The following is a 27,696-nucleotide window of genomic DNA, read 5'->3' as shown; positions in this document are numbered from 1 at the left end:
CAGACTGCTCAGGCTGGAGGTGGCTGATGCAAAGGCAGCTGGAATTACCACACAGAATGGAAATCTGTCAGTATGAGAGACAGCTCTTTATATATCCAACAGCAGACATGGTTTCAAACAAAACACCAGTTAAAACTAGAGTTTTACATATACAAAAATATTTCATTTATATAGTACTCATTTGTGATTGGAGGAGTGAGGCTTCAGTAAAAGATTAAAGTCTATCTTTGCCATGCAGAGCATGTAATTCTTGCTCTCAAATACTGTATGGTTAGAAAATTGTTCACATTGTTATTTCGAGAAGGGGAGCTTCTAACTGGTTTGCTGAACATTGCTGGAAAACAGCAATGAATATTTCAGTTGGACCATAGCACTGCTAGAAGTTACTAAAAACCCCTAATCTGTAGTCACACAGATTGGTTTGTTTTCTGTGGATGTTCAGCTGTAAAGTCATCGTTTGACCCATGAGGGATCTTTGGTGACATCTGCATTTTCTGGGCCAAGTATAGCTTGACCACGAGTGCTCTTCCCAACTGCAAGGTACCTTGAAAAAAAAAAAAACAACAAAACCATAAACAAATGAAAAACTGCTACATTCAGTTAACCACAGCTCTGCTGTAGAAGTTAAAAATGCTCCCAACTCATCCTTTGCTACATACAGCTTGTGTTTTGCCCAATCACAACAGTCTCTCTTTAACCCTGTACTTGGCTGTAGTGGAATTCACATCTACAATGGAATGCAGAAGTTGGACACAAAATGCTACAAGTGGAGTAGAATCAGCTCGTATAGTCTACTCAATGCTACTCATACAGGCTACCCAGACAGTTTCTGGGCCTTTCAAAAGTAAATCAAACCTCATCTCCCACAAACTCAGAGTGTAGGAGGGAGTTACATCTGCTAAATATGCAATAAACAGGATATAATTGACATACCCTTTTCTAGGTTACAGAAGAAAATAGTGGAAGTAATATGAAAGACAGAGGGAAGAAATGCAGTAACTTAAATATGACAACTGAGCACAGGCTTACTTGTTTGATACATCAATCAGGTTATCACTGTTGACAGCAAAAAGTTGTTCTCTGTGCGACTGCTTCATTTCATCTGAAATCCCATATAAGAACTGACCCATTCCTAGGGAAAAGAAAACAAACCCACACACTGCTCTGGTGCACTGGAATCTGTCAGGAATGAGAGCAAACTACAACAGGAATGTGTGCTGGGAAGGAATAGAGACTACCCTCACACCATTGCTCTTGTGAGAACACCCAACTGAATCAAGCATCCTAAGTTAAAACCAGGCTGAGGTAGTAACAGTTTTCTATTTGGGAAAAAAAAAATTCTATTTTAGCAAATAGATTTAGTTTGTCAAAAATCTGAACATAACAGGAAACAGACATAATTCATTCTGAAGAGTGTCGGTTCAAACAACTTTTAAAACAAACTGCATTTCATGAAGCTTCTATTTTTAGAAGTGTTTTTTTTTTAATTTTCAATCAGTTGTGATGTATCTGCAATGTGAAGGTTTGCTCACATTTTTGTACAACACACAGAAATCTGCATTTACAAATGCTTTAATGTTTTGTTGGGAGTACTTGCCCACAGCATTTTAATACTAAGTATTATTGCTCCTTGAACAAGCAGCAACTCCAAAATAATCACAGAAAAGCTTTTTGTCAGGCAAATAACCATAGGGAAATAAAGGTGGCTGGGAGGATTTGAGTCAACTAGTCCAAGCTCCTGCCCAGGGCAGGGCTGACTTCCCAGCCAGGTAAGGTTTTCACATCCGTCTGCAGGGCTCAGTGACTCAAAAGCGTGAAGGGACAGGCGTTCCTGGCACAGCTGCCAGCCTCTGGAACAAGCTCTCCTGTTCAGTGTTCTGTTGGGATCTGTGTTCAAATGCCAGAGCGTGTTCGTCATCCCTGGCTGCCACCGACACCCAACATGCAGCACTGCACTCGTGCACCTCACACCGACTGCTTGAAACTGCCCAGACCCAAAGCAGATTCCGACAGGTAAAAGCTTAATTTGAAGTGTTCTTGTTTAGAGAGTTAGTGCTAATACAAGCACATTTGAAAATAACGCTAATCTTAACCTTAGAATTCCTCTGTGTATAGGAAGGAAATGTATTTTAACTGGGCGACTTTGGCTTGAAATCCAGCTGAGAACAAGGGAGGGAGGGAAGTGAGGACAGCAAAGCTACATGTCAGTAAACTGAACAGATCCTACACCAAAGCATCATGAGTGCAGATCTGCAAGCAGCTAACACCCTCCACCCCAGCACATAGCCTTGTGTGCTTCAAATCCTTCAGAGAACATATGCAAAAGGGCTAGTGACATCCACAGTCAATATGCCTGCCTGAGTCAGGAAAGTAATCCCTCAGCTGTTTCTTAAGCAGAGGACCAGTATTTCTTTTCATTTATCTGCTCTCCAAACCCAAAATAATTTCCTCAGTCTACCTCTATCTGATGCAGAGGAGCAGCATAAACACAAAACTTGAGCAGAGCCTGAGTGGATGAGGTGTTTCTAAAAGGGAGCAACAGAAACCAATGGATTCATTGAGAATGCCATTATCCCTCATCTGCCAGACTCAAGTTTTATCATCTGACACAATGTAGCAAACTATCTTCTTCCCTTTAAACCTAAATTTAAAAGCAAATAAACACTGACATTCCTGGGAGGATGGTGAGAATGTACCTTTGTCTGAAGGAGCTATTGGTGCATCCACAGCAGAAAACACTGATAGTTTAGCTTCATCAATATCTTGCTGTGTGAATTCTCCAGATTTGGCCCATTCAACTGCTTTTTCAAATGTTTTCAAGGTGGCTAAAGAATTTGGATCCCTTAGAAGAAAAAGAAAACATAAAAGTTAATTACTTCAGTCTTACAAAATGAAAAAACAAAATTACTTTGTCCTCACTTCATTCATAATTTACTGTGCATCACCCAAACATATGTGGGGAAAAATGAATCTTGAACTTCCTTTTTTTGTACAAAAAGAGGTTTGGGGGTTTGGTTTTGTGTTTCTTTTCCAGAAGAAAGTGAGAGTTACAAACCAAGCAGATTTAGAATTTTAGATACACAGGTACAGAAGTTCAGCTGTCTAAAAGTAGTTCCAAGGCAGTGTAGAGAGAAGTGGTGTAATAAAAGCAGGTCAGGTAAGGCAGCGCTGTTCAGTGGGCTCCGAAAGCCCCACTGCCATCACTGCCCACACCAGGAATATTTATGATAAGTCCTATCTCCTCTCAGCTGCTTTTCTTGCCACACCTGTTTTTACTCTCTGTAAAACAGGTGCCACAGGTTAACCACTACTGGCAAGTCAAGGACTACTGCCAGGACAAGTCCTACCTTGTTGAAGCTTCACAGAAAGGCCAGACTGCTCAAAGCCTAGCTAGGAACCCAACCAAGCACTGTGCCAGGCTGCCTTTGGGCTAGGAAAACAGCTGAAGCCAGGACTCCATCCACACAACACTTCTAGTGGGGATTACTGCTATAATACCTCCAGTTCAAATTTCATCTGAAAGTGCCTTGGTAAGCCAAATGCAAGGTAACTGTTCTGGACTGGCAAAAGAGAGAAATAGAAAGAAGGAGCAAGCAGTTCTGCTCATCACCAGCAATGTTTTCTGCTGGATCTCTGATGACTTCAGCCAGCTGCTTTAAGGAGCTGCATATTTTCAAACTCAGGACCTTAGAGAACATCACCATTCTACTCCATGGTCTCAAATTTAGAGTAGTCTTGAATTTCCTTTTTTAGGGCCTCCTTAACCCAGAAACAAACAAGTGAAAGGCAGTTACACAGAAATCTGATACTGAGACAGTAAACAGCAAAGTGCAGAGGTGCAGCAGTCATTCCTACCAGCAAAGATAAATTAAGCTTTCCCACGGACACAAACAAGGGAAAGCAAGGATGGTTTTATTAGGCAATCTAACTTCATCAGCAATGAGTCACTCACTTAATTTCATCCCTTTTATTTCACTTCTTCTTGAAAGACTGCTACAACGAAGTCAAAAATAAGACAAAGTCAAATGCAGTCAGTGGTCCCCTCAGCCATCAAGAGGATAGAAATGCACTGTTACCTGTAGGAGTAGAATGTGAATATGCCATTGGGACTAAGTTTAGCACCTCCACCATAAGCCCCTCCTTTCTCTCTGATTTCTGTGTGCAGGAATTTAGCTGTCATCAACCGTGCGAGAATTCGAAGGCTGAAATGAGAGAAGCAGTGAAGATGTGAACTGGGCAGCAGTAATTGTCTCAGCTGCCTCCAAAGCTCACCCAGATCCCCATTTGCAGTGCACTGCTTCTTGTAAACCATGACAGCTACAACAGCAACACTCAGTGTTTAGTAACAGCTGAATAATGTCCCATCACTGTGAGAGGGGCACTGAACTTTGTTACAAGCAACAGGACTGTCCACTCAGGACATGTCCAAGTAGGCAGGGCTGTTTATTCCAAGGCAGGGGACAGCAGCCCCTCATACTTAATCTCAGCATTTACAGTGTTGCTCTGGGCCCAGCCATGCAACAGTTGCTTTGTAAAGACTTTGTGACAAATGCACCGCAAATCATTTTCTATCAACACTCCATTTTCTGCAGTCAGCCCAACCCTGTCCATTTTGTTTTGTGCAGTGCACAGAGAAGCTCCCTGATGTTCTGCTTCCCACCTGGCATAGTCTGCAGCTGTGTAGGGAACTGTTCGAATGCATTCCCCAATGTAGTTCACTGGGAAGGGAAGTACAAAATGGGTCTTCATCTGGCATGGCTTGAAAGTAGGATCCTAGGAGATGAACACAGTATTAACACAGCAGCAGAGACAATTCATCCATCTGAGAACTAAGAAATTCTGCCAAATATACAGACACACAAATGCTAAAGCTGCCACTTATCCTACCCTGCAACCAGTGACATTTTGCTTGTGCCTGTATCAGCAATCCAGTACAAAGAATTGCCTTGGAAAACTAAAAAAGAGGGACACCATACATCAGCCACCCATCCTTGCACCCCTGCTTCTCAGTTCTGCAGATTCTGAATCACTGCCAAGGAGTTTGGATTTAGCCATGGATTTACTTTGATTGAAACACACTCATAACTCTCATGTCATACATGCACATGTCACCACATCATGTCCGAATCCATCCATCCTGGACATTGAAAACAGAATCAGAAACTGTGTATCCACAAAAAAAGTTACTATTTATGACTGCAGCTGTAATATAAATTCCTGCTCATCCATCTCTACAATAGACTCAATTCTTTCTTATAACATCACTTCCAAACTTCCAGTCCTCTTCACGTCTCTGGGCCTCTGCAGAGCTCACTCCTTTGCCTCTTTCACACATATATCTGCTTGTGTGCTCACTTAAGCACAAGCAGATTCTTACACACCTCCAGTGCTGCTATTTCAGAACTCCCCATCCTCTCTTGAACTCAGAAACCCATTCCCAGACCCTCACACAACTCTGTCTGGGCCAAGCAGAGCAGTGTATTTGCAGCACTGGGCTGAGCTCTCCCTGCCCCTCTCTTCTAAAAGGAGAGTTCAGGGTATGCTTTTCATTCCTGTAGCCAAATACAGATCTTCATTTTCACTAATTCTCTTCTGTTAGGTGTCATTCACATTCAGAATCATTTAGGGAGGAGACCAAGGAAAGGAAGGGACTAACTGGAAGTGATTAAGTTTGATGGTTAGTTGACGAACTTAAGGGCATGAAAAATGTTTCAGTGCTGTGCTTCTGTAACAGCTTAAGATGAACCATTACCATCAGTAACAGCTCTGTAGTACCAAAATCCACCACCAATAATGTACTTACACTAATTAATTTCCTTGTGATTTGCAAACCAGTAACCATTTCACTTCCCACAGGTTTCACTTCTGAAGATTTCTACAAGAGAGCCAGTCCTCATTAAAAGATGATTTAACAATTTAGACCAAGATTATTACAAATGCAACCCCTCCCACTCTAATCTCTTTAAGGTAATCATCAAACCATGCCTTCAAAACATAAGCAAGGTACTCAATTTCTTCTTTATATTTCCTAAACAAATGCCAAATTGATTTTCTTCCAAGAGTAATCTGGCACTGAGAGACACCAAGACTCAGATTAAATGAGGCCCATAAAGTTACAAACCATCATTTCACCCACGGGTAAGGAACTGGGAGCTTATTCCAGCTTCATCAGAAATTAAGACAGATCTGCATAGTGACAGAGCAGATCCTTTGTCAACTCCATTGAATCAAGCATATTTTGTGCCAAATGTCCTGAACACGCTGATAACAAGACAGACTCATGCAACGGAGGAACTGCACATCATGCCCTATTTGCTTTTGGCCAACATTTCAAGTAAAGCTCAGCTAAAAAAGAATTACAGTTTTATGCAACAGGGAAATGAAGAAACTCTTTTTCCACGTCCCACACCAAGGCAGTAACCCCAGGGGGAGGCTGAACAGCTGATCCACTGCATTTCCACTGTCTGATCTACTGCATTTCCACTGTCTGATCCACTGCATTTCCACTGTCTGATCCACTGCATTTCCACTGTCTGATCCACTGCATTTCCACTGTCTGATCCACTGCATTTCCACTGTCTGTCTGATCCACTGCATTTCCACTGTCTGTCTGATCCACTGCATTTCCACTGTCTGATCCACTGCATTTCCACTGTCTGATCCACTGCATTTCCACTGTCTGATCCACTGCATTTCCACTGTCTGATCCACTGCATTTCCACTGTCCACTGTGTTGCAGTGATGACACTCCATGGCAAAACACAGAACAGCTGATCACAGATGCTTGGCAGATTTCTTCAGACATCTTTACATGGACACAACCTCTGAGTTAAATTGTTCCTGACTGCACAGTGGTATTGACATGATCAAGTCAATTGTATTTGCTGCCCTAATGACAAATTTCTCACCTCAATCACATGTGGACGAACAGGTTTTCTCTCTTTTTTACTTCTGGCTATGCCCTTTAGAAAGTTTTCTACTTCTTTAGATGCTTCTGGTATCTGCTGAGGTGCTGCATTCACAGAACATCTGTCAAAAACACATATCAAGTTTTTAAATATGGTTTTGTATTTTCAGAGAGTCTTTTATAATTTGTACCACTTTGTCTTTCTAAACATTTGCTGTTAAATCATCAGAATGTCAGGTCAGTGATCTCAGGTAATCATTAACAGAGAGAAAAGCAAAATACTCAATCTAGCATCTGATTAAAAAAAAAAATTACAGTCCAATTGCTGTTCTTTTGCTTCACCTAGAACACTTTCAGACCAAAAGTTGAGCAGTAGCTGTCAAACCATTTCTGTGCACTAGGCAGGACTAGCTCAGTTTTGCAAATAAAAATGTCTCTGAAAGAAAATAATGCCCTCTGTATCCTCCCTTCACAGGTAGCCCTAACATGGTTTTGAACACTACAGATATTTACATAACTCCATTTATCATTTCATGCTTTAAAAACCAAAACTTTGCAACCTAATGTCACTTCAAACAGGCACATTTTTGGAACTAATGCATCTGACATTAAACACTTTAATGTGCTCTCTTTACTTTTTCCAATATATGCATAAAGCAAGTTTCAGAATGTAAGAATGTCACTGCTTTCCTTTTAGGAGCAAAACAAAAATCCAAACCAAACTATATTCAACTGTTACAAAACAATATAACAATTGTTTAATGGGCACCTTGAAGGGAAAAATAAAAGGCAGATTTTTGACTATTTCTGTAAAATCACACAGGTCACTTACAAGCTTTGGGTACAACTGTTACCTATAAAATTTGCTGTAAGTTTCTCATACCATTTAAAAACTGAACAAAATGAGCTACCATAGCTACTGCTCTGTAAGCAAGGGGAATTTAAATTAACATTTTTGCAGTTTTTCCATGGATGTCCCATTTCACAGAACCCCAGTACACCATGAGGTGCACTGAGAAAAGCATATCCACAGGCCATGAACTCTCTTTAATCAAAATGCTCCTTTTCTTCTTAGCTCACCTGATGTTGTCACTGTTTAACAAATACTTCTTAATGCGTGGTAGTTTACGTAGGATTGGTTTAATATCAGACATTTCTGCTATTCTCTTCATCAACTTCACCTGTCAGGAAGGGACGGCAGAAAGACAAGAGATTAAATCAACAGGAAGAATCAACAAAAACCAGCCTGGAACTCCACAGTCATGGATTTGGGCCTAGCTGAAGGGCATTATTAACTTCTCACCTGATCCATCCCATTGAACATTTCCTGCAGCTCTCCAGAAGGTGTAAGGTTTTTGCTGGCTCTAATAGAGGCATACAAATGCCCACAATCTGGAATGCCATTTGACAGCTCCTGGGCAGTCTTCTTAACCAGCACTCTGAAATGTTCCTCCTCCTCGAATCTTGGGCTGAAAAAGAATACAAGCAGGTCTCATGCAAAAGGACACCAATCAAATGTATTTTACTGAATCATTCACCATCCCAAGCTCAACAAAGTGCTTTTAAACTGTTGGTTGTCCATTTAATCCACTAAATGGTCATGCTTTTGATGCAATACATAAGTTTAGAAAGACATTAGAGATAGAATTATGGAAATAAATCCCAAAGTAGGATCTCTAAGAAGAGGAGAATGGTTGGGAGAAGAGTGAAAAAGAGAACCCCAAAACACATGCAAACCCACAAACAAACAAAACCCAATGTACTGTACTTGTTAAATATTTCACTCCATAAATTCATCATGTCTGGCAGATTTCTATCCAAGCACAGAGATGAAAAGAGCACACCCTAAAGGAAAAAAAAAAAACACAAAAAACCCTTCACACAAGACAACCACAGCAATGGCCCAAGAAATGCACAGTAACTTTTCACGGAAGTGATGCAATGATGCCAAGCTAATGCTACACATCACAAAATCATTCTAATGCAGGCTGTGCTACTGAAATCAGAGCAGACATGAAATCTGATTGCTCTTCTCGCAGAGCAAGCCTGGCAATTCCTCAATTTCTTCTTCTCAACAGCAAGCAGCAGTTCAGACATAAAATTGCATATTTTTTCCCATAAAGTACAAGTTCTGTGCTACGGTGCACCATTCTCCAAGGGAATTTCCTCAATTTAACTCCAGGATCCACAGGGAACAGACCCCCAATAAGTCTGTAAAAATCTCAAGAAATATTGCCAGAGCTGTTATGCCCAACACCTAGATCTAATGATGCTGCCAACAGTGACATCACACATCAACAGCAATCTCTGTGTGTAACACCACACCACTCTGTCCCTCACCCTCTGCTTCCAAAATACTTTGAGCACTCAAAAATATGGTGACAGATGCTATGGAAGCACTGCCTTAGACAGAACACCCACATCCAGCACTCCTCTAACACAGAACACTAAGTTACTGTAATTATCTAATTAGTATCTTACCAAAGAGGCAGGAGTCCTTTCACACAAAGTTTTCAATGCACATTAGCTTGACCCTCTACCTGGAAGCCCTGATTGACCCCTAACTATGGAACTGTTACTGCAAGTGTAACATCTGCAAGGTTGTGATTAATTTACCTGTTCATAGGCATCCAGGTGAGAATCATCTGGAATGATATGTGGGCTGACAGACATACCACCTGTTTTTAGTTCTATTTTCTGGGCTTGTTCTCTGTAATCAAGGGCTCCACATCCCATCCTGTGAAAAACGAGAGATTTGTTTCCCTTTTCAGTGTATGCCAAAACCCAAATCAATGTAGCATTTGTAAAGTAGTCTGTTTAAGACAATATGAATTTAGCATTTACAGAATTTGGGCACTATTATGCAAACATAATACTTCATGCCTTATAAAAGCTTCCTACCAAACTTTTCAATTAAAGCATCCTGCTAATTTAAAATGCTGTATTAAAAACCATGCTTTATGTGCAGGCCTGCTACCAACATCTTCAAGAACTACATTACCAACATCACATCAGTTGTTCTCATCAATAAAAACATATTCCTCCCAGCCCAGGTCACTTGTTCTGCTTTGTGCACTCTTTGACTCTTTCCCCTGTGAAGGGGTCACTTTCTGCCCCCACATGGCAAAATTGCACCACAAGTCTATTCAAGCAAAAACTTTAATCTCTGCTAAGCTATTTCTCATTTACAGAAATTTTTCAATCTGTTGAGGGAACGCTTGTGTTGATGCTGGGCAATGCAGTGACTGGTGGAGGGGAAACAATTTAATAACACTGGGAATAAAGAAAACCATTTTCTTCAGGAAACCAACTTATCAGCCTTTGCCTTTGACAGTAAGAACAGATGCTGGAATTATTAAAGCCAGTATTGTGGCAAGCTGTATTACAGCCTGTTGCTGCAGCTTCTGAGAAAATAAACCTCTCACTTGGTGATGATGCTGCAGAAGAGAGGCACGTATGGCTTGAGCTCCTCAGGAAGAGTGTTCAGACTGGAGACAGCTCGGAAATAAATCACCCCATTGGTTGGCTGAGCACAGTACTGCACAGGAATTTCATCAGCTGGGGACAAAAACAAAAGCAAAGAATAACCAGCAGCTTCCTACTACAGACACACAAAAGCAAAATGATTTCTTACAAGAACATCTCATCAAGAATCATTTTCTGTTGGTATTTCAGAGCCACTTCTTGTTTAAATTTTGCACATTATACTGAACACTGGGCCCAAGGGGTTTTTCTGTTTCTGTCCATGGTAAGGTAATGGACACCTGGACAATCTGAAAAGAGAATTCTTCTACCAGAGGTCACACTTGAGAGAAAACATTCAAACAGAAGTAGTAACTTGTTCCTGAACAAGTCAAGAAGTTTTTCTGCCTTATTTTTGCCTTCATCCGTTTAAAAATTGAGCAAAGCAGTTTCTTGTACTGTACACTCTTCCTCAGCCAGGTCATTAAAATATAGACATTAGAATTTTCACAAAACCAGGTAATTTTTTGTGTCAAAATCAGTCTTGACACTTGCTGGTAATTTTTGAAGAAAAATGTCTGTTAGAAATATACTACAGAAGAGTATTTACCTGCAAAATTTTGACAGAACTGTAACAAAATTCAGATCTACCATCTTCTATCAGTCCCTGGGGAAGCCACTAGCAAAGCAGGGAAAAACTTGCACTGAAGTTATGAGGAATGACAGCAGCTTATTTTTTTCCCATGGCTCCTGTATGTCCCATTCTGTAAAAAATGGGTAGGCAGGGACTGCAGCAAGGAAGGCTTCCTGCCAAGAGCTCTGCAGCCTGGGTAAGCCTTTGGAAGGTGGGGAGATTGCCCAAGAGCACAGAACATGCCATCCAGAGACTCCTCTGAGTGCAGGGCAAGGTGGGAGTGTGCCTGCAGCAGGGAGCTGCCCTCAGGAGCTCCTGGCAGCCCTGGGAAGGCGGGAGGCTGCTCCCTGTGGCCCCTGAGAGGTGATGGCTCTGTGGATCCACTGCCAAGCCTGCCCTGAGGTGCTGGGCTGGAGGGGAGGAAAAAGAACACAACCATGGCCACAAAGGCAGGCCATGTGCTGGGCAAGGGGCCACAGCAGGGCCAGCAGCCAGGGAGGAACCCAACAGTGCTGCTCTTTGGGACATGAGACAGTGGTGACACCAACCTGTGAGTGTTGTCTCCAGCACAGTGAAGGGGATTTTGGGCTCGATGTCAGACACTTTTAAAGCTGGGAGACAAGATGTATCCTGAGGTTTGCTTTGAAGAGCAATTAATTCCAAACCTAGTACGGAGAGAATACCAAGTTGTCATTTTCAGCTAGTAGTGAAAATGCTGTCAAGACCTAAAACCTACTGAGAAAAACTCAAGAGTCAAGTCTGGAGTCTTCTATTGGCAATTTTGCAAATATTTTACTAAAGCAAATTCTGCAGATTATCATATAACAACAGCAGAGAGGACACTTTTGTTAGATTCTCTTTCCATCCCCTCTTCACAACCTGTTTACAGTGACATATAATTTAATCTATAAGTGACACCTGCCAGTCTGTCCTGTCACTCAGCTCTGCAAGCATCGACCCAGACCTGGCAGATAAGAAGCTTCTTTCTACCCCAATCCGCTCCAGTTCTTACTCAAGTGCTCTGTCACAACACTGATGCAGCTCAATTGTTGTGATTGCTTTCTCATTTCAGACTTTCAGGTACCAGCTGGTCACCTCTGAGCACTCTCCAATTTATCTCTGTAAGTAGAAAGCCTCTTCTGATTTTGTGCTCCCCTATCTCCCGTCACACACCAAAGGTTCAGAAGATTAATGCCACATTTTTGGAGGATTTCTGTGACTAGACACTGCTTTAACAAAATTAGATGACTCCCCATGGTTTTCAAGCATAAGTTATTCTCCAGAATAAGTTAAACCCGGCATTACTTTTATAGTTGGCTTTTTAACCAGAAAATACAAGAAATATAATTACAAAACGTAAATTTTACATGAGCATGGAGCAGACCTCAGGTTCATTAATAAACAACTTCAAGGTACATGATATGTAAGTATCTGAAAAAAGGGTGCCAAGAGGATAGAGCCAGGCTCTGCTTGGTGGTGCTGAGCAAAAGGACAGGAGGCAACAATCAGAAACTGATGCACAAAAAAGTTCCAACTGAACATGAGGAAGAACTTCACTGAGCAGTGACCAAGCATGGAAGAGACTGTCCACAGAGGGTGTGGAGTCCCCTCACTGGAGATATTCCAGAACCCCCTGGATGCAATCCTGTGCCACATGCTCCAAGATGTCCCTCCCTGAGCAGAGGGGTTGGCCCAGATGACCCACTGTGGCCCCTTCCAACCTGACCCATTCTGGGATTCTGTGAATTCATCTTCCACTCAGTGCAAGTTAACATGGGAAAGAATTAACAGGTTGGTATTTTAAAACATTTTCCTTTCTTCTGCCCTAATGAAGACATTGATCATTCTATTTCTGAGTGTTAAAACTAATAGAATATACAGCCATACATTGTAGTGTAAGCACTGCACTGCATAGCCCTGTAACACATAACACAAATTTGCAACAGAAGAACTCCATCCTTTTTAGAGTAAACGCTGGACAGTACCTGAGAATTTATGATATTCTACAGAAAAACAGCTAAAAAAAGTTATAAAAATAAAAATGTGAAAAAGCAAGTTAACCTTTTTCAAAGATTTGTGTTTTTTCTTCTTCAGAAAGTGCATTGACCTTTTTTTCCAGCTTTTCTGCTTCCATTTTAGCTTGTTTGTCATGGTAGTCTTCCTCTGGACTCATTGACAGAGTCAATTTGTGCGGATTATCCTGCAGAAATATATCCCAAAACAAAGCATTAATTCTGAGGGCAACTTCCTTGCCTCAGATTACTGCTCCCTCAGCAGCAGATAAACAGCTTGTGCATCATTTGGCTTGCATGTTATCAAAAGTATCACAACCACACAGACTGAACCCCTGGTTTCATACAGAACAAGCAGCTGTGGAAAAGAGACTGCTCACCACAAGAACAAGCACCAACAGCCTTCTGCTAAGCTCCAGTCTGGAGTCAGAATCCCTCCACAGCACACAGTACTCATTACTTTAATTAAATCCAGGTTAAACAACTGTACATAACACTACAGAGCTACATGCCCTAAGTTTTATCTGGAGGGTGTTCTAAGATGGGGCAATTCTGTTACATGCAGCAGGGTTTGATTCAACACCTCTTTCAACCTGCCCAAGCTTGAGTGAACAGAGATCCCATATGATGGAGAGTGTGCATGCCTTATCCTGCTCAGAAATGCTTTACACAGTCAGCCTTGCCACCACAGAACTCCAGGCATTATGCAAGTCTCATAACTGCTGCTGAATTCTTGTTTATAGCAGACTGTGGAATTTTAATATCAGAATTACTCAAGCAGCTTCCATTTTCCATATTAGGAAAGAGAGGCCAGTCAAAAGACAGTGACCTCAAAAATGCCCATTTCAATGCAGGAGTCAAACAGCAACATCTGGCACTGACAGACACCAATAATTTGGGACAATGTAATCAGATTCTGTTTTATAAGTTTATCTCCCCCACGCCTGTGTGAAAACAGAAACCTGACTGCAGAGTTAAAGAGGGAAATGCAAAATTAACCAGCTACAGTAAAATAGACAGGATGAATGGCATTCTCTCCCTTGCTCCCTGCCTGCCTGCTTTAATAATTTCCCAGGACAAGGTACAACATAATCTTATGATGTAAGAACATCCAACTATTCTCATCATTTCCTATTGAGAAGTGCCTTTGCCTCAGCCCCCTCAACAGAACTGTATAGTAAAGGACATTCCCAAAAATACTGCACCTGTATTTCTTCCCTACACAGCTCCCTACTACCTCCAGCCACTAGTATATGTCCTTAGGAAACCTGATTTCAACTGATGCCACTGTCTCTTGTTGATTTTGAATATATCAGAATCAAGATTTAATCCAATCAGGGTGACAATTACTTACAATAAATCTGCCTTTCAAAATAAACAAGCTGACTAGGGAAAAAAGAAAAACCCAAACAAAAACCTATCAAAAAAAAGCAAACAAAACAAAGACAACAAAACAAACCCCACAAAAAACCCACACCACATTTGCACTGCTGTCACTGGATTTTATTTTTTCTGGAATTAACTAATTCAGGGCTTCAGAACTATTCAACATTATAATGCCTTGACTACTTATTTTTTATTTCTGCAAAAACTCCAGAAGAACATATGATGAGGAAAAGACGAGAAAAAGCACAAAGTGATTGGCAGTGACAGCAAAATTCAGACTGCAGTTCAATGAACATGAGGAACACCAAGATAATCTTACTTGTAACCAAATCCTTTGTAAAGAAAAGGAGATACACCTTGCTATGTCAATACTAAGGAACACACAGCTAGATCTAAAACTCTGTTCACATCTGAACTTCTGACCAGGAAAGAGATGTGCCCCTCTATAGAAATCATAGTTTGGTAAAACATTAGCACTTCATCAGTGTTCTATTAAATGTGGTTGCAAATGACCAGCCAGACAATTTTTTTCCCATTTTGAAAAGTGTAAACTTAAACCATTAAAATTAACATGTTTCATTTGAATGTGTTACACCTGGAAACAGGCAATATCCTGATAAAAACATCAGTCCTCAGTTTAACTTCAAATACAAAACTGTGATTTAAAAATTCATACAAGATGACTTTCCACAGGTTTGCCTACCTTGAAGTAGGTTTTAACTTTTTCCTGAAGAAATCTGGGATTTTCTTTAAGACACTGCCTGAACCGAGAGACTTTATCTGCAATCTTCAGAAGCTCCACTGGATCCCCATCTTGATTCCAGCACGAGGCTATGTACTGAATGGGAAAGAATAATCAGGTAAGCAGGACAATCCATCTGCATTTCTCCAACTGACAGTATCCCTGTTCAGGACACTTATATTTGAACAGCAGACACAGAATGAGTAGCCCTAATGTAGCTGTAAGGGGAAAAATATTGTTCAGATCAATCTGAATCTGATCAAATCATTCCATCATCACCTATCCCCTGCTCTCTCCTCTCTTGGCTCTAATTTCACCATACCAAATCACCATTTTTTAAATTATTACTCTTTTTTTTTTTTTTTTTGCATATCTGGAAATACGCTGTAATATTCTTTTGTCTCTTACATTAATTTTTCAGCTCAAGAAAGAAGGAAAACAGAAACAGGTAGTAGAGACAAAATAGTACATACATACTACAGTTTTGTATCAGCTAGACGAAATGATTTATAGGAAGGTGACTCAAACATGTAAAGTATGTAAATTAAATGAGAATTTGGAGACAGAAAATACTAAATAACCAGAAATATCCCCAGGACATTTATTTTATTTTCTAATTTGACTTTGCTCAAGTTGCTATTCAAAGTTCTCCAAAACACCACAAGTGCAAGACACCAAAAGTTTCTCCATTTCTACTCTGTGTGAATGGAAAAAAAAAAAAAAGAAACAAAATAAAGCAACATATAAAAATCCCAAGACACATATTAAAAAAAAGCCTTTAAAAGGCTTTATATAGAGAACAAATGCACTGTAACTGTCAAATCCACCTTCTCTTTACTTATCTCTTTAATTATAAGCAGGTTCATAAGCCATCAGCATATTTCAGTAGTAACTATTTTTATCTATTCTGTGGAAATTCCCTAATATGATACAAAGCATAGAGTACTTTTACAACACACCTAAGCTAATTCTCTTGAAATAAAAGTGGTCAGTCCTTATTTGAGGCTGCTGTGGGGTCATGACAGCAGTTCAGTCCTGGTCCTCAGTAGGCACTCTGGAAGTTTAGCCATGTATTTAAGAGCACTGTCCAAGCAGTTTGTGAACACTGACAGCCCTGGGGCCATGATCACTTCTTTGGTGTGACAGCTCATCCCTGGCTGGCAGCTCAGCCCCCCACAGCAGGATGTGGGGGGAGGATCAGAAGGATGAAAGCAAAGGAACTCATGTGGTGAAATAAATGCAGTTTAATAGGTAAAGCAAAAGCTGTGTGCAAGCAGAACAAGCCAAAGGAATTCATTCCCTGCTTTCCACAGGCAGGCAGATGTTTACCATCCCCAAACAGCAGGGCTCCCTCACATATACTGGTGACTTGGGAAGACAAACACCACCACCCTAAACGTCCCCTCCTTTCTTCTTCCCTCAGCTCTTACTGCTGGGCACGGTGTGGGACACCCTTGGGCCATTTGGGGTCAGCTGTCCCCTGCTGTCCCCTCCCAGCTCCTTGCCCATTGCAGCCTCCTGGCTGGTGGGGTGGGGCCACAGGCAGAGAAGGCCGTGACACTGAGCAGTAATGAAAACACCCCTGTTATCAGCACAAACCCAGAACACAGCCCCCTTCCAGCCACTGGGAAGAGATTTAACTCTACCCCAGCCGCCTGGGAGAGCTTGTTCCAATGTCTGACCACCCTCTTGTGAACAGCTTTTTCCTAATATCAGAACTGATGTCACCTATCTTGACTTTCACAGGCTCTTTGACAGCCCCACACATTTTTCATCATTAGATTGGAAAGATACAGATTTACTGGATGAACTATTGGATGGATAAGGAACTGGCTGGATGGTGACATGCAAGCAGTTGCAGTCCAGTGGCCAGCATCCAAGGGGAGATCAGCAACAAGCACTGCCTGTCCCTCAGGGGTCTGTACACCTTTATTATTACACAGCCAGTGGCACTGAGGGCACTTGCAGCAGGTTTGCAGGTGACACCAAGCTGAAAGGTGTGGTGGACACTCTGGAGGGAAGGGCTGCCATCCACAGGGACCTGGGCAGGCTTGAGGAGTGCACCTATGTGAACCCTATGAAGCCCAAACAAGGCCAAGCTCCAGGTCCTGCACTGGGGTGGGGCAATGACCAATAATCAGTACAAGTTCAGCTATTGAAGGTTTGAAAGCAGACCTGCAGAGAAGGGCTTGGGGATATTGGTACATGAGAAACTGGAACTGAGACCACAACGTGTGCTCCAAGCCCAGAGCCACTTCTATTGTGGGACACATCAAAAGGACCAGGGCCAGCAGGGCCAGGGAGGTGATGCTGCCCCTCTACTCCACTCCCATAGAGCCCACCTGAAGTACCACACCCAGCTCTGGGGCCTGCAGTGCAAGACAGACAACTACCTGTTAGAGCAGATCAGAGAAGGACCACAAAAGTGACCAGAGTGCTGGAAAACCTCTCCTACACAGACAGGCTGAGAGACTTAAAGTTGTTCAGCCTGAAGGAGGGGGCTTTGGAGAGACCTTACTGTGGCCTTTCAATATATGAAGAGGGCTTGTATGAAGATAGACTTTTTACATCCTGTACAGACAGGAAAAGCAGCAAAGGTTTTAGACTGAAAGAAGGCAGATTTAGATTGGACATAAAGAAAAAAATTCTTTACAATGAGGGTGGTGAGACAGTGGAATAGGTTGCTGACAGAAGTTGTGGGTGCCCTGTTCCCTGGAAGTGTTTGAAGACATGTCAGAAGTGCTCTGAGTAACTGGATTTAGTGAAGGATGGCCCTGATTATTGCAGGGAGGTTGGAACTGGATAATCTTCAAAGGTCCCTTCCAACCCAATCCATTCTGTGATTCTACAATCACTTCAGTTATATCTAGGTCCCTATAACTAGGCCCTCTTCAAAGCCAACTTCTAAAACATGACTTCAGGGAAACAAACCAAAACATTACTCTCCTCTATGGGAGAATTAACTTTAAATACTGCAAGACTGGTCTTTAAAAGCAAGAAATATTCACGAGCTTTCTTTTTTAGAATGAAGGCATAGCAGTTGAATCAATTTCAAGACTTAAAAATGTTGAGGGATAGAGTTATATGCATAAATATTTCATCAGATAGAACTACTCACAACATATGAAGACATGCCAGAAAGTACTGACTACTGAAGTCAAGCATATTTTGCCAGATTTACCATGAAACATGACAGGCACTTAAATATCCACAATTTGCCTATTTGGCTGCATGTCAATCTGATTTTAAACAGCTTTTGTTTGTGCTCTCCCGTTTACAAATCTCCTGTCAATCCAGGGCTCTGCTCCTTTGCCTGTGTATATCTAGGAATGAAATCCTGCTCATGCAAAGAATATACATCACCTGAGAGAGAGAAAGCAAAAGAGCCACTGAGGAACTGAAGTTGCTGCACAGCAGAAAGGAACAGAGGAGATTAAAGAATGAGTGGCTGCAGAAGACCCTGATTTCCACAGTGACTGCAAATACTGCACCTCATTCATTTCAAATATAAAATGACTTGAAGACTTCTTCAAGAAACAACATTCTGCTGTGGAATGGATTTTCTGTAACAGTTTGGTATTAAAATTTGAGGCCAAGAATTGCATTAGTGTACATTTCCCCTTGTAAATTTAGAAATTAACTTACAGCAGTACAATCCTAAAGTCCATAGAAAAATACAGTCCTTCTATTTGGCTTTCAGAAAATACACAGGAATCTAGCCAAAACACACAGTTCTCAGAGCCAGTGTGAAATGCCCCTCACAGAAGTAACCAGTGCTACTACAATCAAAGCTGCTATTCAGGAAAAGACAACAGGTCACTGCCTGATTAACTCGTACAGTGGGAAGTCCACAGACAGTCTGACAGCTACTGAAAAGAAAGAAGAAAAATGTACAAAGGAAGAGCCCTTAAGAGGAAAGTTTTATACATAAGGAGTTGACAAAAAGACCCTGTATTTTATAAAGACATAGCAGATTTTTTTTAAACTGTTCTTAATTAGAGCACACACACAGACTTACAGATGTCAGGGCAAGTCCAAAACTCGTAGACTGATGCTTCAGCTGTATTTCAATTTTGTGAAGTAGAGCTTCAATCCTATCATCCTCAAATCCTTTCCTTTGGGAAAGGGTGATGAGAGAAGGAAATCATATTCATTAACACTGATCACTCTAAGTGAAGTTATGAAAATGAATTATTAGATCAATAAAGGAAACATTATAACATAACATCTTTTACACTGAATTAAAATTGTTATGAAATAATCTAATCATCTTGTGTCATTTAGAGAAACTGAACTAACATCATGAAACTCCTGAAGGCTACACTGATGAGAACAAGCTACAATAAAGGAAGAAGCAGAAATATTACTTCAATTTAGGTGCCTTTGTTGTAATACAACTAGATTTTTAAGGCATGTTATTATACACAAGTCTGTATTATTACAAGTCTACATATTACTATATTAACTAATATTATTCTTAAAAACTTAGCATTACTCACGCAATAACTTCATCGACTGTTCTATCAATTATCTGCTTCACAGTATCAATGTCTCCTTCAGCAATCCCCTGCAGACCCACACTGAAATAAGCTTCTCTTGTTGAGCCATTAAACCTAGAGTAAAACATAACCAAACCTCAGTGACAAAACACTACAAATTAAGCATTAAAGCTGCCAACAAAGGCAGAAGGGAGAAAACACCTGTTGTTTCCACATATACAAACTCACAAGATTTTAAAAGATAGATAGAAAGTAAAATAAGTCCAAAGAGGCAATAAATGGAACTTAAAAGCATTTTTTGTTCAATTTCAGTAGTAGTAGCCACTATTAAAGAAAACCTACAGCATATGGTTTTAGGGAAAGAAAAACTGCTAGAGAAGTAAAGCTGGTATTTGCTGTTAATCTTCCCACTTTACCTGTAATTTCTTCAGGTAAAGAAGTCTCTCTTTTTAAAGGTGAAAATTTTAGCTGCATGTAACACCAAACACATACATTCTACTTAAGCAGATGAGTGGAATACTTCTAAAGCAGTATTTATACAGTAAGTAGTTAAGGTGAGGTTTCCCATGTTTGCTGCAATTGTTATCAACTGTCTTAAAAAATTTTAACAGTTAAGACAATTTTGTCCAAGCTGTCAGGCAGGGTTAATCACAGAGCTCATCTTTAGAGAGACAAATCGACACTTGCAGAAATACAGAACACGTAGCAGTTCAAACCAAAGGCAACAAACAAAAAGCAATAGGTGCTCAGGCACTCAAACAACCACTAGTACACATCTAAAAACTACAGAAAGAATTCAATGGCAGGCTCAGGAGCTGGATTCTGCAATACTCATCTCTGGACTCAAACTTATTCTTGTAGATTCATCCCTACAGTCACTAAGGCAAATTAAAGTCAGCTCACTGAACGGTTCAACCCCGTTATCAATCCAGCCAAACTGGAAAAGAACCAACTGACAAAAAATACAACATAATCCCTACTTCAGTGTCTAAAGACAGATTTCTACTGCCATGCTCTGGAATATTAAGATGTCTACACAGCACAGGACTTGCATGAAGCCAATTACTTCAAGTAGAGACAGGTCAAGCCAGGCAGAGTAAAACATTAGGATCATGGGTGAGCATAATAAGGTTTTGCACTCAGACACCTGAGAGTCACTGGAGAAAAAGGCATGAGTTTTGTCATCCTCAAGTAGAGAAATCAGTCAGATGAATCATGTCTGGAAAGCACTTCCTTCTTTGTGCTGACAAAAAAGGCAAAATGTGATGAGCAGCTGAGCTCAAGTTCAGTGCCCACAGCACGCTCAGAAGATGAGCTGGGAGCTGCAGCTGGAAGCAAGGACTGGGAGTTCCAGTTGGAGCAAGTGTCAGCTGAAACATCCCTCTGTACTGAGGTGATGGCAAGTTAACAGCACCTGATTGCACAAAGGCACATTTGTGACAAACCTACCTACTACTAAACCATAGAATTAAAGCAATAAAAGCAACGTGGTTACAGAGAAGAGCTCACAAACACCTCTGAGTAATGCTTAAATGTCCAGGATGAAAAACCCAGGTAAATTAAGGCACTGAAGGTATTCCATATTTTATTCTATCTATCCAGTTTTATAGTTCGTAAGCTGTAAACAATACATCTTTGATTAAACCCATTTAGCTTCTATCCAAGTACTTTGATGAGACAAAAGTTACACCTGAGAATGCTTTACAGTTCACCAGGAGAAACTCTTACAATGTTTTAATATTAAAATGAGATTACTCTGGTGTAAATTGCCTGTATAAGAGATGAGTTCTTCTAACTTGAAATTGCTTTTTAGTTTTTCTAACACAGTGTATAGTAATGAAATGTGAATTGCAACACTTACCCAACATCAGGAGAAAAATCCGTGCCAACACCAGACTCAATTAAGGCTTTGTAAAAAGGAGAATTTGGCCCATCAACCAACAGTGAAGACAACAGGCTTAAGGTGAACGTTTCAAAAGTGTCTGTAATACTGAAGAAAAATTATTAGTTCTTAAAAACTGTATGTGACACCCAGTAGCACTGAGTCCATTTCAAAAGAACTAGAAAACAAAGGCAGAGGGAGCAAGGGAGAAATAACTGTCAGCTGTGAACCCTGCATCAGACCTTAGGGAAAAAGGAGGGCTCTGCATCTTTCACTTGTTGCAGCTACCAGGAAAGCAATTTAAATTGGGCTGCAAGGGGAGATAAGTTAGTAGCAGGGTCATACAAAAGTGCTTGCACATGGCAGGAAATTAAAAAGAAGACAATGTTTTCAAATGTCACATCCACTGAACAGTTCTGTAAAGTACCCCTTGATTTTTTCTGTGTCTATGCGCTAAAGCTAATTATTCAGCAATTACACTTTTATTTACTAAAGCAGGATTGATCTATTTTCCCATGGTATTATTTTCTTTAAAGACGACATTTATCAAGAGGAACTGGGGACAAGAATCATGCCTGCACCTTGCTTAAAGATCTAAAATGAACCTTTATTCAGAATTTCATTTTGATATACTTACTCTGTCAACAAGTAGCTGACGCTGACAGTGGTCTGCTTGGAAGGATCAGCAGCAAAGGAGTCCCTGCCACACGTTACCCTGTGTTCTCTCTATAAAGTACAGTAGATTATACACACTAAACTCAGAGCAGAAGTTACAAACAAAAATTACCTGCATCTTCATAGCATCATCTTTCCAATTATTTAAAATATTTTTACAGATCCATGAGCAAATACACACACACACACATTATATTGAAAAATATGAGTGGCATCTCAATTTTTAGAAGTGGATAATATAGGAGAGGTTGAAGAAAGTCTGGCCATAAATAATAATCTGAGCTGGTTTTGGAAGAAATATTTACACTTCTGGACAAGCCAGGGACAAAAAGGAGAAGGGGGGAGGAAGAGAACATGAAAATTATTTTTGACACCAATGTCTGGAAGATGAGATTCCTGAGAAAGCAGATTTTCTGATACTAAGTATCAGTATTGATACTGTATCAGTCCTCATACTAAGTATCAGCATTTATTTCATTAGCCCTAAATGCTTTCATTAATAAGTGCTTCAAACAAGGGACTTGAAAATTGGAAATAAGAAAATCAACTGCAAGCAATCATTGCATTACTGAAACTCAAAAGCAAGTGTAGTTTGTCCCCGTGTAACCAAAAATAAAAATACTTCAGCTCATTTACACAATTGTAAACAAAAGAGTAACTCCAGCAAGTTAAGTTAAAATATTAACCTGGGGGTTTTGGGGTTTGGTGGTTTTTGTTTGTTTGTTGGTTTTACTTACAGGCTTTTCCCAGAGTTTCTGTTTTGGGATGTCAGTATTTGACTCAATTCTTTCAAATTTTACCAATGCTTCCTCATGTATTTGCTTCAGATGTTGCTCCAGGGGAAAATTACCGTAAGTGAAAAATCTGCATTTCAAATAAAATATCAGGATTAAGCATTTGGTTTAATATAGAATTTACAGTAGCTACTTGTATTATACTCTGAATTTCATGTGCTTTCCAGTAATTGTTACATCTGGAGTACATTTGGTGGGTCTTCAACCTATTCAACATATTTCAAACACATTTAATATATTTAAAATTCACAGATCTCTTGATAAAAATGCACATTTTTCAGCTTGTGGGCCATGAAACATCTTATTATTTTCATTAAATTCAGTTTTATCACGTTCAAATTTGTTCAGTTGCAGTAATATACAATGCTCCAGAAAAAAATATATTAGCAATTGAAGCCAGAAACCCAGTGCTCCTAAGTTTCAGAAGACAAAATTCTTACAGTCCTCACATTTTAAGTATAAAATACAATGATCCATGTCCTAAGTTTTGCCTGTCTGTAAAACACAGCTGGGTTCCATGAGTCACTCCACCAAACACGTTCCTATACCTAAGTGACTTCCACTGGACCAAACATGAGCACCAGCTATGCCTCAAGTCAATCTCATCCCCTGATTAAAATCCCAACACCAGTACAGCAGAACACTTGGGATGATGAGAAAATTAAGGGATTGCAAATTCACTGTCATGACACAAACTGATGTTCCACAAGTGAGTTAAGCAGAATAACAGATTGGCCACAAAATTAGTAGAGAAGAAAGAATTGTTTTCCTGCATGTAACTTTCAAATTGAGTTTGAAATTCCAGTTTAAATACCAGTTTAAATTCCAGTTTAAATACCTTGCTAATACCAACCAAATCAGTACCTGAATCAAATGACTATCCATTATTTAGAACTCACTACAGTAATATGTGATCCATGAGGAAATTAAATCATTCATTTGTAACTTCTAACTTAATCTGTGTTACTTCAAAGAGGACAGGAACCCTTAGATTAATCTGTGCTACTTGGATTTTAATTCCCTAACATTACTGCTGAATACTTATTAGTATGTTCCCTTTCCCCCCAGTTCATGTGAGCTCAGGTCAATCAATTCCCAAAACACATCCTCATGAGCAGGCAAACAGACACACCTGACAATATTAGCCACCTTTCTTTCCTGCCTATAATTCATTCTTCACTGCTCTTTCTAGAAAAAATTCCTCATTTCCATGCTGTTCTAGCTGCTGTAGGGCACAAGTTATCTTTGTTGCTGGTCACATGGATAAAAACACTGTGCTTCCAGTTGTCTCCTCACAAAAATGCAAACATAGCACTAACCCAATAATCCAGGAAGTTAGTCACCAATCTCACATACCTGGAATTGCTTGGATGATAATGTGTGGCATGGAAGTGCTTAAGCTGCTCCCATGTAAGGTCAGGAATACACAATGGATCTCCACCAGAAATTACACCGTAAGTGTGATCAGGAAGGATTTTGTTCTGCAGGTGCTGTGCAAATATCCTCTCATTATCTGTCTTAATAGGAAAACACCACATTTCAGTAAAAGCCATCAAAACACATTTTAAAGACAAAAGGTGCTCAATAATAAGACCTCAGAGCTGCAACTTAAACAACCTCCTCACATAAGCATGCAGTCCAACGTAATTTAATAACAGTAGCTATGTTTCTGTGCTAATGTAAGAGAGTATTTTACAATAAAATCCATTAAAAAGGTGCCTTTCTCTACATAAACAAACTTTTGACAGGATAACTCTAGAAAAAAAAAATCTTTGTAACAGTGGTGACTTTACTGAGGGTTTAAACTTTCAAAAGGAGGAATGGGAATCCCTGGTGCAATAATGCCATTGATAACCTACACCTGAAGCTACTTCACCATCTGTAAGAATTTAAACCAAACATCCACAAAACTTACAAATGCCCCTTTCATTTCATTAAAAACAACTCCTTTGAAGACCAGAGGTGTCTGAGGATCAGCTGGGTTTTCATGTTCTAACCTCCAGCCTTCTTGCCTGAAAAATGAATAACAGCAAGTGTTAAGAGTTTGAAGATTTTGTTGGTGGGGAGGCTTTTTCTGGCCTTATTTTTTAATTTAAGGTTTGCACACATCTCAAACTGTCTTACCAGAAATCTAGCTGACGTAAACATGGAAAGAAAGCTGCATCCAAGTACACTGAGAGGAGGTTCTGAAAGTCCTTGGGATTTTGAGTTGAAAATGGATAGAGTGTGTAATCACTAGCTGCACATAAATAAATGTAAAAAAATTAGAATTTAGAAAGTCTAAGATGCATTTTGCCATCGTTGATTTTTAATTTCTCACCCACAGAAATAACTGGAAGAGATGTATTTTTGCTGAGGAATACATATATTTAACACTCCAGCTATTTTACCATGAAAACATTGCTTTAGCCATATATCCATATAAATAATTAAATGTATTTTTGTATACTACAAAGCTCCAGCTCTGCTGGGACTTTGACAAATGAACAAGACTTATTTTGTTGTCTTGCCTTGTTAGCTTTTTAATATCTCACAACATTCACACCCAATAATAATGGCTCCCCAAAGGCAAATTAAGGAGAGTCAAGAGACAGCCCTACTGCAATAAAACCTCCTGCACTTTAAGTGGTAGTATGTCCTTTGTGCTTACCTGTGAATGCATTCATAAAAGTGGAGAGTGACCTGTTTAACATTTTAAAGAACGGATCTCTACAGGGATACTTTTGGGAACCACACAGCACCGTGTGCTCCAGAATATGTGGGACCCCAGTGCTGTCCATTGGAGTGGTTCTGAACTGGATACTGCAAGAGAGAGCACAAAGAGGGATGCAGTCATTGGGAAGGAGAAGTCCACCCACTCCTACCTGCACCTTTATGGGAGCATCATCACTGCCTAATAGCAAATGTGGCACACACCAGGATGCAGAGTTTGAGCTCTTCAGACTCCTGAGTGCTCAGCCATCTTTTTCAGAGGGTGTGCAGCCTCTGCATTTCCATTTCTGGAGTTAGTACAGAAGTCCTTACACATGAGTAAACATATTTCTTTATACCCCAAAGGCTCAAATTAAAAAGCCTCATAGAAGGTCATGGCTGCATAACCTCTGTCTTTGAAAGTTTTCAAGATAGGAACTAGACCTGAATTAAATACTGACCCTGTTTGGAGCAGCAGACTGAATAACAAACTTCATGATACCTGTTCCAACCTGAAAAATTCTAAGCCCTACAAAGTACTGCCCTCCCTGTAATCACAGAATAATCCAGCCACAGTATTAGATTACAACTGAAAAAACACAAGGTGATGTGGAGATTGAATGTGTAATACCTATATTAACGTCTTACCTGAACAGATTATTGGAGTCCTCCCGAGCCACATGTAAATACCTGGCTCCTGTCCCATCATGACTTAGCTTCACTGCAGTCAGGAACAGCTCAGGAACAGCTGTCACCTGCATTGGATGAAAACATCTGTACTGCAGTGTGACTTCAATTAGGTCAAATAAATTGTTCATGATATAGGAACTAGTTTGTTGGTCCTACATATAATATTGGCTTATACTGTATTAAATAAATTTTTGCTCCTGTGGGGAGCAAATTTTTCTTGAGGGGAAAAAATAATTACACAAATGGAAAATAAAATAGAAATGAAATTTATAATCCAATGAAAGTACATTACAACAAAAGAACCATACTCTTAAGGTGCGGATAAAAATTCAATCAGAAATACAAAAAGAAAAGGCATATATTCAAAGGTTAGACATAGAAAAAACAAGGACACTGTTCTACCACTAGCTCCATCTAACACTTGCAGTCACTTCTCACAAATAATCTTTACTCTCTGCTCCTGTTTTTTCCTTCAAAAAAGTAGAAAGAAATTCAACGTATTTCCGCAGCAGCTTTCCAACAGAGGTATTAAAAGCATCTTAGGAAATAAATTATTATTTGAATGTGTTTATCAAAACACACTCACACACGGAAGTTCCGCTATCAGGACTTTCAGAAGGCCACACTGAATGGTCACATCTGCAGCAGACACACAAGCTCGTGGGGTGCACTATTTACTCCAGCATAAGCCTCCTACAAAAATATAAATTAATGGCACCTGAAGTACTTGTTTACAGAGAAGTAACTACACGGAACTCCTGAATCATTTTATGACTGACCACCCAAAGCAAGTATTTAATGCCAGGTGCCTTGCAAGCACGGCGCAGTTCATGTACACAAACAGAGGACAGGCCAGCGGCGGGCGGCGCTCACCTGCTCCACGGTGAAGCCGTGGATCTGCTCGCCCACCCGGTACTGCAGCGCTCTCTCATTCGCCGCAATGCTCTTCCACCTCCACGCCCGCCGACTCGGGGACCTGAAACGACACCATTCCCTCTCAGCAAACGCGCTCCTGCCGGCGGTGCAGGACCGACACCGGCCCGGGCTCCCCCGGGGAGCGGGGCCCTGTGCCCGGGCAGGGCTCGGAGCTCCGCGTCCCCCGGCCGAGCGCCAGGGCCGGGCAGCGCTGGGCGAGGCTCCCCGCCGCTCCCCGCTCCCGCTCGCTCACCGGCCGCGGCCCAGCAGCCCCCGGCAGCGGCTCCACATGGCTGTGCGGGCCAGGCGGACCAGGCGGGCCGGGCCGCACGGCAGAGCGGAACCGAGCGCAGCGGGAGCCGGCGCAGGCGCCGCCGCCCCGCCCGCATTGGCGGCGACCCCGCAGC

General features: G+C 40.8%; 1 protein-coding gene across 1 annotated transcript; it reads right to left on the bottom strand.

Annotated features, from left to right (window-relative positions):
* Nucleotides 1-65: 65 nt before the first annotated feature.
* On the bottom strand, nucleotides 66-27,696 carry PITRM1 (pitrilysin metallopeptidase 1). The gene is made up of 27 exons (XM_063415401.1): nucleotides 27,543-27,696; nucleotides 27,248-27,350; nucleotides 26,333-26,439; nucleotides 25,644-25,795; nucleotides 25,118-25,232; nucleotides 24,909-25,005; nucleotides 24,350-24,510; nucleotides 22,937-23,063; nucleotides 22,162-22,250; nucleotides 21,504-21,632; nucleotides 19,643-19,756; nucleotides 19,162-19,258; nucleotides 15,105-15,239; nucleotides 13,065-13,203; nucleotides 11,552-11,668; nucleotides 10,333-10,465; nucleotides 9,524-9,644; nucleotides 8,676-8,752; nucleotides 8,211-8,376; nucleotides 7,988-8,088; nucleotides 6,909-7,029; nucleotides 5,804-5,875; nucleotides 4,661-4,773; nucleotides 4,077-4,202; nucleotides 2,697-2,842; nucleotides 1,030-1,132; nucleotides 66-544 (listed from the first exon to the last, which is right to left on the bottom strand). The coding sequence occupies exons 1-27, from the start codon at nucleotides 27,578-27,580 to the stop codon at nucleotides 451-453; spliced, it is 3,093 nt and encodes a 1,030-aa protein (XP_063271471.1). The 5' UTR covers nucleotides 27,581-27,696; the 3' UTR covers nucleotides 66-450.

Source organism: Prinia subflava, chromosome 1, assembly GCF_021018805.1.
Source record: "Prinia subflava isolate CZ2003 ecotype Zambia chromosome 1, Cam_Psub_1.2, whole genome shotgun sequence".
In the NCBI taxonomy this organism is placed as follows: domain Eukaryota; kingdom Metazoa; phylum Chordata; class Aves; order Passeriformes; family Cisticolidae; genus Prinia; species Prinia subflava.
This window is presented reverse-complemented; position numbering and strand designations above follow the sequence as displayed.